Raw genomic sequence first — 15,343 nt, 5'->3', positions numbered from 1 at the left:
CATCTGTTCCTGTATGCAGATGTCTAAGTATTTGTAAGGCAAGTAAAATCTTTCCATTCACTGTTGCGTGATGTTGCTGCTCTGGTGGACTCTCCTGTCAACCTGTCTAACTCCCAGTGCAGGTGTGTTCATTTACTTTTCCCAACATTTTCAGTACATTTTACTGTAGTTGAAGTCAACAGTATTCATTTCAATGAGATTAATAATTACATCTATTGATAAAGCGTTTTTCAAAGCAAAGTGATTCACATAGTTGAAGCAGGATGGATAAAATAGTTAAAAGCTTTAAAATAATATATAAAACAAATAGGGAGCAAAACTGTGTTTTGATTGATCATTCTGATCAGTTTTTGTATTTTCTACTTTATTACATATCACAGGAGACTTTCTGCATAGAGAGTCTGGGGAGAACGTCACCTTGCTGTGCTCCTTCGAAAATGACTTTGGAGACATTGACCGGATTACTGGGCTGTATTTGCATCATCGCTTACGGTGGGAGGAAGAAGTGCTTTACTATTACCCTGCAACAGATAAATTCACTCCACGTAAAGGATACCAAAGGAGGATTCACAGGGAAGGATCTCTAAAGAACTTCACCATCACCATCCGTAATCTGACTGTAGAAGACTCTGGTTCCTACCAATGTGTCTACAAACAGTCCAACAAAGCTGTCAACCGTAACGTCTACATACTTGTTGTAACAGGTGTGTGCGTGAGTGTTTTTTTTTTTCTCCTTTTCTTCCACTTAACACTCGTCTAATTTCATTAACAAGTATGATAGCTTGTACTTCTCCATATAATCTGTATGACAATTGATTGGAAATAGACTGTATGCATATAGCATTACACGAGTAGTAGTATCACATTCATCAAAGCACATCTGTAACCACATCCCAACAAAAAACTCAGATGGCATACTTGATAAAGCAATAACAAATACACAAAGAAATGTAACTTAAATTATCCCTAATTGTGACATATTTCAGTATGTGGGTTGATTAGACTACAGGGAAGTGCAAACACTAGTTAAATTCAATAAAAGATCCAAGATGTGCATTCTTCACCATTGGTGGACCATGATTTCTAGCTAAACTGAACTATTTCTAATATGCTTGTGTATAGTTTGCATATTTAGCTTCCATTTGATTTTACATCACCTCTCCTTGGAGAAATCAGTTTCCTATTGCCAAATAGGCAATGCTACCACTATTTGGATATTTACAAGTACTTACCACACAGGAGAGGCACAGCGTTCCACATCAGAAATAAAGCCCCAATGTCATGCGTGTGACAAATGTCCTCATGTGCCTCTGGTGTGGATCATTGCTGCGGCCTGCTCAATCGGCATAATCGGCATAATTGCAATCACGTTCCTCGTTGTTCTGATCAGCACAAAGGTGAGTTCATTTCAGACATCTGCATACGTTTTTAATTAACTGTGAATGCACAATTTTTTTTTTAATGACATGCAAAATATGGAAAATACATGTGGTTTCTTTTTTGCCAGAATATTCTCTGTAGATAAACCACACCCCCTGACAGATTTGATCATTTAAAACTCAACCAATAAGGAAGCAGTGCATAGCAGTTCATAAGCTTTAGAATTATTTCATTTCATTGACACAATTGCCATGTCTTTAAACTTTAACATTTTAGTTTGGAGGCTTTTACTGTTAGAATTGTCAGAATGTTTCTTCTATAAAACGATACAGTATCTCACATTTACCTCTGCTGTGATTAAGATGTTTACGTTTATGGGTGACCAAAAAGCCAGTTAATGTTATTATCTGATATTTGTACACACTTTCACTCTATACAGAAAATCTCTATTGTGTCATTTCACTACCAACAGGTGAAACACTGGTGCAGCAGAAAAAAACCGACCATCATTGACAACACGTATGAAGTTATGACCAAGTGTACTGCAGCAGTTCCATAGTGTTCATTGATGACATCATGTGATTTTACCAGAAATTTAATCGTACATGAGACAAAATGGGAATTTACTTGTTGCCATATGCAAGTTCAGCAGGGGCAGGCTGGAGGAAAAACCCTCCATGTAAAGTGTACACAAATACACATATTATTAAAACTGCAAAATTGAGCTGATGAGGTAAAAATCTGAAAATAAATAAATAAATAAAAAAATAAAAAAAATAAAAATGGAAGCTTAGGTTGTGATTATGAAAGTAGTTAAAGAGAATTCACTTTAATGCTTAGGGCTGTTGAGTAGCGTCATCGTATTTTATTATCATGCATATTCCTTTTTTAAAAAAAAAACCAACTTTTTTTTAATTTGGTTTATGTTTCTCTTCTAATTCTATTTTTCAAAAGTTTGTAAACTGTCATGAATTTTCCTGTAAGAGCAAAGAGAGCCTGTGGTTTTTGGTGTCTGAGCTTGAATGAGTAAATAAAAACCACAGGCATTACATACATGCGTCTGAGGGCTGTGAGTTGTAGCATATTTAAAGTTTAATCAATAAAATAAACTTAACACTTGTGCAATCAGTTTTCCTCTTTGCAATGAAGACCCAAATAATGTGAGATTTTGGTCTGTATTTGGTTTTCACAGCTATATATTTGAGAGGCTGAGATAAAATGAGGGCGAGCTCACTCGTGCGAGCTTCTGTCGTCACTGCGGGTTACACCTTACCTCAGGGAGTTATGCCTTTTAGCCTTGTGCTTGTTTTGCCAGCATGCTTTGACTGCTGTCAGCCAACTTTACTGTCTATCACATGATTTTATGGGATTGATATGTGTTTACTACAAATGCACTGCAGCAGCTACTATAACCGAAGATATGCTTCTGTGGGCCTATATTTAAGAAACAAACAAAAAAGCAAAACAAAACAACACAGCCACACTCTAGCAAAATGTTTCCCACTTACACAAAAAGTACTTGAGGTAAAACTGCCACTCTTTAATTTATTTGTCTGTCTATGAACCTGCTCTACAACTAGCTTCCTCTTTTCTTTGGGACCTGCTCTACTCCACACCGGTTTGCCTGGGCCAAGCCCCAATCCTCCCCGGCCTGTTTGTACATTGCCCACAATCTCTGTATGCCCAAGAGTTGCTTTCGCTTCTTGCACTGCCATTCTGAGATTCCATTTTCTCCCCTTGGTTGGGTTGTATAGAAACTGGGCAGTCTAACCGTAATCCTAACCCATTTATTGAGCATGGATTAATATAGTGTTAACTTTTGTCCCATGTGAGATTTGTTGAGCAAGTCAACACTCCCTTTTTCTTTGTGTAATTTCACCAACTGTAAACAGGATGTTTTTGACACGCCAGCCCTCGCAGAACACCTGCAAACAAACAGAGCGATGCTAATATGAAGAAAATGGACACACAAAATTGACCTGTTCATTGCTTAATCAGATAACTGGTGCCTTAGTGGACTTCACACATCCTGGGTGTTGACCTTTGAACTCCATCAAGTCAGAAAGCACAGTGGGTGCAGAGATTGGCTGCTGAAGGGCCCCACTGACCAAGAGCTGGCTTTTCTATTCCCAAATAACCTGATGCCACATGTCTGATTTCTCAGAGAGGCTCTACAGAAGATGGAATGACGACAAGAGCTGACTGGCTGTTGCCAATATTGCGAATTTCGTCGTTAAAAGGCTGCTAAGCGCTAATTTGCTAACTGGCTGTGAAGCGGTGCTTTGTTGTTCTGCTGTGCACACAAAGTGAGTTTATTCATGCTGAGTGTTAGTGTGTCTGTGTGTGTGTGTGTGGACTTTCTTTTTGTTAATGGAAGGGTAAGCGACGGGAACACGGGAAGCTGAAAATGCAAACAAACACAGCCAGACCACAACATGTGACATTTAGCGTAAATGTACCTAAATCACGGCTGTTGTTTGTTCTTCTGGCACTTTTCCTGCAGTGACAGGCAAACTGTCCTAATTGAGTCCTAAATGTCCCAGACGATTGTCTGATTTTGGGACTGCAAACCTTCACCCCGTCGGAGGGGATGGAAGGATGGATGAATGAGTCCAGCCTCAGAGTCGACCAGGAGGGAGCAGCATCGGACCGACACTGCAGCATACTGAATCCCTCTGCTCACTTAGTGCTCTGAATGACATACGGGCCAAACGAACAAACACAAAACTAACAGCAAGGCACAGCGTGAGAAACAGGTGCTATGGTCAAAGAGGCTGGAAGACGTTTCCACCGAGGATCAGGGCAGAGGATAAAGTTGTAGTTTGCTCCCCAAAGAGGGCAGAGCTCATTTCTCACAGTTTGAGTGGTAAAGTGGGCTGAGCGGCTGCGGACCTGCTTGTCCCTTTTGTTGTCGGTCCATCAAGCAAAGCTGAATAAGACTGGACCGAGCAGCCAGTCCCTGGGTGGACCCCCACCCCTCCCCCTCCGTGCACTCGTTTCCTTTATCATGGTCGTTCAGTCATCGTTTTAAAGTGCACACATCGCGGAGCTGAGCGGATCAGTGCGCCGCCCGCAGTCACTCTGCGCCATCACGCACCGAGGACGAGCCGCACGGCACCGGGAGCAGGAAAACCCGAGAGGCGCTGCGGACTGTCCCAGGCTGACCACCGACTGAGGAGGACCCGCACCAAACCCGGAGCATGAGGAAGACTCCTAATTCAGGTCAGGATGTTTTTTATATGGAAAAGGGGATACGCCTTTACATTTTAACTTCAACATTGTTGGACCTGAGGAGAAATAACTACTAATAAGTGTTAATTACACGTGTAAAATGTGACCTTCTGCTAGCTCAGACATGCTCAAAGTAAGATTACATATATGGATATCTATTATTTATGCAATGAAAGAATTTCTGTGGAGAAAATGTTACTACTGTGGCAGAGTGACATTCATGATTTTTTTTCTCTTTCAGTGTACTTTCTGTTCATCTGGAGATTCCAACTTATTATACTGTTTCACTTGGTCTTTGTTCCGTGTGCTGTTTTGACCCAATTTGTTTTTAGGCTGAGTGTACAGCACCCAAAGGAGCACCTTGGGCTCCCTGGGCTATTAGAGCAGGATGTGCATCATCATCTGTCCTTCTCAGTCTGACCTGTATTCTTGTACTATGAGGCTGCTCTCTCATAGTCATGTATATGTTTGATTTTCACTAACATTTTGCTTCTTTTGTTATTTATGATATCAGTGATGATGAATGCCACAACATGGTGTGCGGAAAAAAAAAATGCGCATAACTTGCGAATGTTTGAGATCTTTGGATGGTGCGAATTAAGTCACACTCTTTACACTTTAAAAAATGCAGATGATCAAAGCACCCAGCTACAGTCTTGTCAGTGCTTGACCTTTTATGGAAGAGAAATGTGGGATAGGCCGTACTAAGAGGTGTGACACCGGCCTGGAGGCTTATCACTGTCCACTTCTATCTCTGGAGATCCTCACTGCTGCACCTGCACCAACATGTCTCTGTCATACCATCAACCCAAAACCATCAGTGTTGTGCCCAAACAATCAGTGTTAAATTTCCACTTTAGTTGATGGGTCAGTCAATTTGGGAGAGCAATAATGACAGTTTTCAGGTGCAATTTCATTGCTCACTTTTTTTTACCCTGAAAAGAAAGTGCAGATGTTGACATAGTATTGAGAATAATGCAGCAGAGTATTATAACTCTCTTTGACCATTCTGTCTGATAGTCACATGCAGCCACACTCCATTCTTGTCAGTTCAAAGCTCACAGAGGCTCAAACAGTGTTTTTTTTTTTTCTTTCTTAATTCAGCATCTTGACCTTGAGGTTTGAAATTATTTGTCAGGTTGAAGCATTTCATGGCTGAACTGAGAGAGAAACCAATTAGCAGAAAAAAAAAGTTGTTCATCCTCGTTCCTGAGGTGACAGATGTGTGAATTTTTGCACTGAAAGCAACACAAATCAAAATGAATGAACCTTTGTGTGAAAAACCCTTTTATAACATAACAAAGTGTTGTCAAGTTTCATGTCATACAATGACCTCTAGGTTCTTTTTTTGTTTGTTTGTTTGTTTGTTTGTTTGTTTGTTTGTTTTTAATTTGTGCAATGAAAGAATTTCTTTCTTTCAAAGGGAGAGAGTGGTGGGGGGGTCATCCTCTGACCTGCTGGATTATTTAGTTAAACCAGCGACAGATGCACTGGAGTTGTCTTGTCTTTTTGTTGTGCTGGTTTTCTTCACTTCTACCTGTTGCTCAGGTTCCTCCCGGCTGCTGCCGCCATCATCCTCTGCTGTAGTGATGACAGCAGCTATATCAGGGAGGATCTGAGGAGCCGCTGGAGGCAGAGCCCGCGTGGTTGCTGCTGAACTGAGCTCTGCCTCTTCCTTCACTTGCTCCATACAGTCTGGTTCTGGTTCCAGTTTTGGTTCTTGTTTTGTTGCTGGCTTTGATTCTGGTTCCGGTGCTGGTTGTTCTTCCAGACCAGCCTCTTCAGTCTCATTTACAGAGCAGGTGCTTGCTGTCTTTGTCATGTTATCTGACTGGGTTTGGTCATCCCATTCTTCTTCTGTGGTGCTCAGATCAGAAGGTGCTGCTTCATGAGTCTGGGACTCAAAACAGAGCACAGATGTCTCCAGCTGCTGCGTCAGCGATTGTGGTCAGGACATCTGCTGCGAAGCAGGCCAGTTTGGTGAGGAGCCCGTGCAGTGTGTAGGCCTGTCTGATCTTGTCACTGATGGAAAAGGCCAAGGTGCCCCTGATGGAACAGGAGAAGCTGACCTGTTGGGACATACTGGACAGCGTGGCAGAAACCTGGTCCAAAACAGCCTTGGTTAAGCTAAGCTAATAACTCAAAAATTGCCAAAATCCACCTCCAATGGTAACCTTTAATCTTGACACCCTCTTTGGGAAGAGTAGGGTTAGGGTTAGTGCTTAATGCTTTTGTGCTTAATTTTACTCTACAAGTGGAAATGTTGTGTTGCCCCCAATATGTACGTATATATGTCTCCTGCCTTTTGGAGGGTCAGCTGACACCTGGAGCCTGTTGGGTTTAATGAACTGGATGTCCCCATGTTGTTCTGCGGTCTGGCTGAACAGGGAAACCCAGCGGAGTAAATCAACAGTTTTTTTTTCCCTCCCCCCCCTTTTTTCCCTTTCAGTCTTCCTATGCATGAGAGATCCCTGTCAGCTGTGCTATATATTCTCTTTGGCTGGGCCATTTTTGAACTCCTCCTCAGCTTGAATGGGCTCTTTTGTGGTGCGCGTTTGCTGGGGGCCGGTTATGTGGATTTGTTGGACTTTTCATCTCCAGTTCAAAATTTGATAGAAACTCAGAGAGACAATCTTGATGCCGACTTGTGGATGGAAAATATGACACTGACTGATGTGGTGCATGTGAAGATGACTTTGGCTGTAGACCCATATTCCTATTACAATGATTTTTTTTTTTTAAATAGTAACCTTCACTCAAGTAATTTTAGGTTATCATGTTAGAAATGTGGACTATGTACACAAGTTTGCAGTGGCCGCTACAGTGATAGATGTCTTGGGGAGATATTCTCATCCCGGCCAGTCTTATATATAATGGCTAATTATTACAGAGACTGAACATTTGTAAACCGAATCACCAGGATTTAGTAAACTGGATTAGATAAAGTAGGCGGCATGTACAGACTTTGGCCCACACATTACATCACTGACTTTCACATATTAAAATATTCTAATAAGAATAGAAGACATCCAATACTTAGAAGAGGTAACATAGTTGAAATACTGTGCCATTATTCTACAAAATTGTTATCCAAATCAACTCTGTTATTCAAAATTCAGTTAAAACTTATAGTTGATGACATGAAAACAATGCAGTGTAGTATTGCGTTACATTTTTTTGTTTATCTTATCATTCCACAGTGTTTAGATTTATATTAAAGTAAAGTAATGAAAGGCAGCAAATATCCACATTCAAAGAGCTGTGATCAGCAAATAGCCAATGACTTAAACCATTAATTTATTGTTATATTAATGTCAATAGCTTCTATCAATGTACTTATTCATCAGTGGATTAGTTACAGTAGCAGCAATGGTAATGGTAATCTATGGCCACTCTCCATCTTGTGTTCTGTCTAAAGCTTAAAATAACATAGGAGTGAAATCAAACTAGTTGTAGAAGAACATGGTCATTTGGTGCCCAGATGCACTATGATTTGGGGGGGGGTACAGTACCATTGGGTAAAAGTGGAGCATCCATCATGTCATCCATCCTCCCACTAAAGTGCACGAGTAGGTCCCATAGAGAGCCGGCAGATGAGTGGAGTCAATACAGTTCTTTATTTCTTTGCAACAATGGCTCTTCAGTGACAGCTGAGTTGGATTCCCTCCAGTCTGAGTCATATATTGGCCTGCTCTGCCACCACGTTCACTACTACTCTCTGTGATAATAAAGCTGTCTTTGGATAGTTTGCAATTCATCCATGAGTGTCAATTTAATTCACTACGTAAGAGTCAAACTGCCAAGCTCTGATCTTTACATAATCCTTATCTCTCTAAAACATTTGCTTCAGTGTCCCGCATTAGTCTGCCCTTATCTCGCTTCTTTCATAAGTGCCTCGTACAAAAGCGCCCAGTCTTATCCCCCAAGGGCTGCCTTAGACACTGGTTATCTAACAAAAGTTTCTCTCATTGAAAGGGCTGAACTTTTTTCCCCTTAGATAAACTTTCCCCTAGCCATTAGCCTAATCCTTTCACTCCCACATCAGGAAGTGACACATGATTTTTGCCCTGTCTCTCATGGTTTTATCTCTTGGTTTATCCCTCTTCATAGCTACAATTCCTCTATGATTAGTTACACTTAGCCAGGGACTTTGAAATGATGACCCAGGCTTCAACAATAGATGCTTATGTGAAGGAAACCTCTGTCCCTGTTGAACGGCATCATGCACCCTTGGATTTAAGTGAACATGTACACACAAATGCCACTATGACATCATCTACTGTGTCAGAGTTTGCCTATAAATAGAGATGGGTGATGATGATGATGTCCCAGCTTAGCAAAGTCCCCCCTGTGAATAACATAAGGAGGAAAATGGGCCATGTCACTGCTGTTTATCATGATGAGCAGCCAGCCAGTCGTGCATGATTTTGCCGCCTGCTCATTAAAGAAACACCTGATGTTACAAACAGATGCCTTTAGTAAAACATGGTCCGATCATAACGTGAGAATCATGTTCTATTGCATTTTATAGTGCTGATTATATTTTATGTCGAACATGTTTTCTTGTTTCAGAGTTTTGACGGCTTGTGTATGTGTGCATAAAAATTAAATGGAAAAAAGAATTGTAGCTAAACTTTTCCTCGTGTTCCTCATAGACAAAAGCTGATGATGTGCAAAATGTGTGCAGCTTTTCTTTTCACCATTTTACAAAGATTTTACTTGGCTATAAAAGATAAACACAGTTTCCCCACCAATTTAATTCATTTGCATTTAGTCTTTATCAACACCATTTTCATCTTAAAATATTTTCCTTTGGCCAACATTTTCCACCACAAATTGTTTTTTCCAAAATGTAACTCATGCCATTTTCTGATTTAACTCTTTAATTACAGACAAAAGAGCAAGCTGATAAGATTGGATCCCATTTTTGGTCTAGAATCAAATCCACAGCTTGAAGTGCCAGTCACTCATAAGCTGCAGAGCAACTCACATTACATTGCATAAATGAATTAGCAAAATTTGCCCCAATCGTCAGATTGTAGATATATTTGCATCAAAGTAAGTAAGTAACAAGACAATACAAAAACATGCATTTCTTAAAAAAAATCTCCATTTGATTCTCACTTAAAAGCACTGTTAAATTTTTCAGATATTAAAATGCATGCTCATATCTGGGGGACAGTCTTTTAATTACTACTTTTATGTCAGACCACAGGCAATGGACTTCATTGTACTGTCAGGAAAAAGTTCTTAGCATAGATAGACTTTGACTGGCCAAAGCCCAATGGGTTTTACTCATGGCCAAAATGGAGATAATTAATGCCAAGATGGTGATGGCATAAGACTTTTGGATGATGGTACAAACAATATAAACCTTAAAATGGACAAAATTTTACCCGCTATTATAATTTAATCTGTTGATTTTAGTATTATACATCCTGATATGAAATTTTGATTATCCAATATCACAACATCAGTTTAACCAGATAGCAATGTCTAATGGCGTTGGGGATATTTATTGAAAAATATTTTGAATGAATGATTAAGGCATTGCCCTCAGAAATCCACCATCAGTCAGACTTTGGTAAAGGTTTTTTCATCGCAGTAATCAAATTGCAAAACCAGAGAGCTCAGATGCCAGTGAATTTATTTCTATACATATTGCATTTGTGTAGGACTTCCTCCTTCACCAAAGTTCTTCTGAACTGAGATTACTGCAGCACTTGTGTGTTAAGAGCTTTATTTTGTGTGTGTCTGTGTGCCCTATGCGTATGTGGGTAGAGTAAATGTAGACTGTCTGGGTCCGAGTTGTGGATTTAGACATCAGGAGCTTGGCATGCTGATTACAGAGCGCTGAAGCCACAGGGAACCACAGGAACTCTCGTCTCTCCCCTCTTTCTCTTTCCAGGAGCCTCCCTCCATCAGTTTGGCCTAATTTGCAGGGATGGAGGTGAAAGCAGCAGGCCTTCGGCCGATGTGGCTGCCTCTCTGTGCCTTGTGATAATCATCCAAAAGTCATAGCTTTGCTGCTCTCATCCGTGGCCTATGTAAGCTTAATGCTACGCAATTAGCCAACACACAGTTAATCAGCGAGGATTAAAACAATCTAAAGCAAAATGAGGCACATTATATTCTGCAGCAGATGCTAAGTGCTCCTGACAGACTGTTATTCTTCTAGCTTAGCCAGTTTCATATGGATCTGTGCTGCCAACATTTCAGACTGTTTTTATTCTTGCTTAGGTGCCACTCTAAACCCCGAAATGACTTCCTGCAAAAATCTTGCTGGATGGATGAGAGGTCTTCTACAGTGGCTTGTGCTCAATGTGAATATCCACTACTGTCTATATATTTATCAATTGCTACAACAGACCCCTTTTTTTGCTGCATGGGATCTGGAACTTTGAGATCCTCTTTTATGGAGTCTGCTGCCAGCTCCCTCTCACATCTAATGATTACCTTATGGTGAGGAGGAAATAGGCAGCAGTTTTACCACAGCTACGGTCGGACACACAGACATACAGGCTGCACTACTAGCACTTTTACAGCCTGCGACAGTCCATATGACCCGAAAGTATGATTTAAATTGACAGAGAGGTGGAAGAGAGAAGCCAATGCGAGTTATGACTTGAAGGGATGGGTTCTTTGTGTGAACTGAAGTTGACTGGGCAAAGTGGGTGAGTGTCTGTATGTGTAGTGCATGTGTCATCAGTAACAGGGTCATGCAGTGGTTATTGCTGCTGACTCAACATCAATATTGACTTTGGCAGTGAATTTTTTTTTTTTTTTTTTTTCCCGACTACCAATTTTATGAACTATGAAACATGTTCAGTGGTTGAGAATATTGTGATAGATCATACTAATAATAGAATAAAAAAATCAGCAGATATTTTAAACACTGGAGGTCATTTGAGTTTTGTGTCATCACACGTTTGTGTTAATTAGTATCAATTATTTAGATTAATCAAGTGATCAAATGAATTCAATTCTGAAATGAATTGAATTTCAATTCAATTCTGAATTGAAATGAATGAAACAAAGCTTTGATTCACTCAAAATTGCCTCAAAATTTTTTTGGAATGAAATTATTTGAATTAATCAAGCAATTGTTTCAGCCCTAATTTTTTACCCATGCCAGCGGCATGGCTCCCAGATAGGAATGTTGGATTGTCAGTCCACCAGATTCCGACTGCAGTTATTTTAGTTAATTTTGCAGAGACATGTGCTGTCTCCTTTGGATGGATCCCAGTGGTTTTAGTGGTCACTTGGGTTTTCCACTAATGCCAAATGCAGGTCAATGTTTTTTGTGGATTGCGATTTTGTCCACTTCTCAAGTTTTTAATAATTTCAAAAAGATATTATTTCCATCAGCTACACCCATTTCTTGTTTCTAATGGTAAACTAAAACAGACATCATAATGTTTGAATAGTGCATCTCACAGAGATTGTTGCACTGCCGTAGAGGGTTTACAGAAAGTAAACAGTGGTCTGTCTGCCTGGTCTTTGTACGTGAATACATTGTGTGTAGATACAGAAGCTGTTCTGCTCCTGCTTTAGCACTTCTGTTTAGACGCATGGTGTTTTACTCATTTCCCATTTATTGAATAGATGTCTGATATGTACACATTGTTTTAATGAACATCCTGATAATAAGCATCAATCTATTCTAAACAGTTGGCTGCAGTTTTTGAATTTGCTGGGTTACTTTTCATAATGTCATAAACATTGAAGAAAACTTTCCATTAGTTATGGAAACCTATAAAAGTCAAATTAGTGCATTACAATCTCGAAGGGAATTTTCCTGCAAAGATTTAGAAATCGCATCTACTCAATATGTTTACAATTCTCAGACAGTCACTCATACATTTTATTGAGTCCAGGCTCATTTTGTTCACTTAACTCAGCAGGTCAGCAGCTAAGAATCTGCACCCTTGCACGGAAATGCCACACCAGTGAATCGGAGGGACACAGCTTACATTTTATACCCAAAATGCATTATTTTGATGGGTTAGGGTTAGGGATGATCTAATGTAACACAAAAGGACAAGTACATTGAGTCATTAGGTTTATACTCAACAGAGCTGCTCTCTCGTCTATTTCTCGCTCCTATACTTAGTCAGATTCAGTGGGAATCATTTGTTCAGCCATATGTCTGCCATCATTCCAGCGCAGGGAGTGTGATTGGAAAATTGAGATACAATCAAACCTTCTTATACCCAGATTGCTGTAATGATCCATACTTACTGTCTGACAGTGTCCGAATAACTGCCGTGTTGATTCTGCATGGTACATCATGTTTAAGACATTGACTTGTCAGAAATGAATTCCAGATTTAAAGTCTAACCTCACAGTTAATATCGGAGTATCAGCTTCTGAGTGGTCTGCTGCAAGGACCACAGCGATCTAGAGGATGGGTTGTACTTCTTGTGGTATTTCCTTAATTCACTAGAGCAGCGCTGACAAAGAAATGTAATCTTTCAGGATAAAGCAATGTGAGCTTGGTGCTTACAAAACAGAATTTTGTCACATGAGCAGGGGGTCCGGGTCCAAATTTGACCTGTGTGGATGACTGATGTGTAGAGTCGTGTCGTTCCTGCACATGCCCCAGGTTGGATGTGCTGCTGCTGCAGCAGCAGTGAGCACAATTGAGGAAGACAGTGTCTCTCTCTCTCTCTGTGCACGTGGGTTGGTATGATGGTGGGGAAGGGGGAAGATGAATGCTGCGTAGTGCTCTGGTGAGGCCATTAAACTGTGGCCAGCAGCTCTTAAACCTCTGCTGTTGTGTTTGAAATAAGAAAGAGATAAAAAAGAGAAAGAAATCATTTACCATTAATCATACTTTTGTGTAGTAGTAGCAGCTGTATGGTGATTTGTGATGTTTTTATGTCAGTCTGTGCGTTGGTAGTTGCACGTGTGTGGATTCATCCTTCAGAATGAAGGAGTTACATGTTCTACTACTACTATACCATGACTCTGCAAAAATAGAGCTAAACTTGTAGTTGCAGCAGCTCCATGTGAAGATAACACCTGTGATTTATCAGCTCAGCCTGCTTTTTTAATTTTCAAGTATGGTGGAGATTGTTAAAGGAGAAAAAACATCAAGCGAGATGGAGAAATAACTGATTATATTTTTTATTTCAGCGCCATAGCATTAACACAGTCACAGTGGGTTAAAGAATTGGTGCTGTATAAGTATATTAAGATGACCACACATGCGTTTCCTTCCTGGACATGGATTTGTCTTTCCTTTTCAGATTGAGAGCTGAAAAATTGACCAAAATATAGAATAATATATAGAAATATAATATAGAAAAAGGTTTGGCCATGCGCAATATCCAAAATGCATGAGCTGCAGTGAAATAAGTCACTACTAGTCAATACTGAAGGAGAATGCAGGATATGTATATGTTAATTTCACTGTGGTGGTATCAACAGGTATAACAATAAGTATATCAGTAAGCTCAAGGATTTTATGGCATGACTGCTGCAAAGCATGGCCCACATGTATTACTCCTCCTTTTGATTGTGTGTTTATGTGTGCGTTTGAACATGTATGTAGTTGATTCTGCGTGTTTATCTCACCCTTGGAGACACAGGCAGCTCCAGCTCTTCTTCCTCATTTCGCTGACGTTATTCCTTTTCTTCTTCCCCTCCATTTACCTCTTTCACTCCTTTCACCCCTGCTCGCTCCTCCTTTTCTCCTTTAATGTTTTATCTTCTTCCCACTGTTCTTTCTCCTTCACTGTGCATGGCTACCCTGCAGCCATCCCTTTAGTGTTAGCTGGCATGCTGGTGAGGTTTTTTTTTGTTGTTGTTCTGTTATGTAACTAAATTTAGCATGTTTGAGTCACTTGTTCGGCCATAGGTCGTGCTCTGAAAGAGACAGCTTACATTAATGTGCACCCTAAGGCTCATCATCCAGTCTTAGTCAATGTGTGATATGCTGTTTCGTGTGGGTATGGGTGTGTGTTCTAGTTTGAGTCTTGCATGAGTGAACAAGCACACGTGTCCGTCTTTGCCTCATGACCATCTGCCTCATCGGGTGCAAATATAGGCTATGTGTTCGTTCTATCCGTTGAGTGTGTTTTATATGTTTAAAGGCCGTACTATCATACAGGAAGAATCTGCGCCAATTACCCTGTAAATTTGTGTGCTAATGTGCATCTCTAGGTTGAAGTGGATGTTCTAGTGGTCCCACACATTTGTGTTAGTTAGAGTGTGTATGTCTCTGCATGGTAGGAGGGTCTGGCTATATCTTGCCAGCAGGTTTGGATGATGGAAGGGGAGGTGTTGAAAGGTATGAATGAGGGAGTTCCTCTCAGTCTGTTCTCTCTGCATCATGTGAGTTATGTCCTTTACAAGCTCAAGCAGCCTAATTCACTGTCAAATGTAAACAAAGTGTCTTCTTGTAAAAGGAAATCTTTTGGCCAGTACACTGAAATTAAATTTTGAAAACTTTAATTAATGTAATTAAATAATACATATATTTAAGAATAGATGAATGACAAGCCACCCCCCCCGATCAGGGCAAGTCTGATAGAGAGAAGCAATTCGTCATCACTACTTGTTTGGAGAAACAGCAGGTCATATCACTGTTTTATCCAGGCACTGGCCTCACCCATGAAAGATATTACTGTTGACTCCAACAGTCTGCCTGTGTTTCTTTCCTTTGGGTGGTTAATGTGTAATGGTTGAATGGTTGAGTTTGATCATACATGGGTTGAGGTTTAAGGAT

The 15,343-nt window shown here is 40.3% G+C and overlaps 2 protein-coding genes across 2 annotated transcripts in view; both read left to right on the top strand.

Moving 5' to 3' along the window:
- Positions 1 to 28: 28 nt before the first annotated feature.
- On the top strand, positions 29 to 2,454 carry LOC115048744 (uncharacterized). The gene is made up of 4 exons (XM_029510468.1): positions 29 to 122; positions 381 to 704; positions 1,240 to 1,397; positions 1,853 to 2,454. The coding sequence occupies exons 1-4, from the start codon at positions 71 to 73 to the stop codon at positions 1,937 to 1,939; spliced, it is 621 nt and encodes a 206-aa protein (XP_029366328.1). The 5' UTR covers positions 29 to 70; the 3' UTR covers positions 1,940 to 2,454.
- Positions 2,455 to 4,565: 2,111 nt separating this feature from the next.
- septin9b (septin 9b) overlaps positions 4,566 to 15,343 on the top strand; it is a 65,553-nt gene continuing 54,775 nt past the window's right edge. Inside the window, exon 1 of the mRNA XM_029504527.1 lies at positions 4,566 to 4,602. Within this exon, the coding sequence (XP_029360387.1) occupies positions 4,581 to 4,602 (22 nt within the window). The 5' untranslated portion in view covers positions 4,566 to 4,580. The remainder of the gene's footprint in view (positions 4,603 to 15,343) is intronic.

Source organism: Echeneis naucrates, chromosome 1 (assembly GCF_900963305.1).
Source record: "Echeneis naucrates chromosome 1, fEcheNa1.1, whole genome shotgun sequence".
NCBI lineage: Eukaryota > Metazoa > Chordata > Actinopteri > Carangiformes > Echeneidae > Echeneis > Echeneis naucrates.
This window is presented reverse-complemented; position numbering and strand designations above follow the sequence as displayed.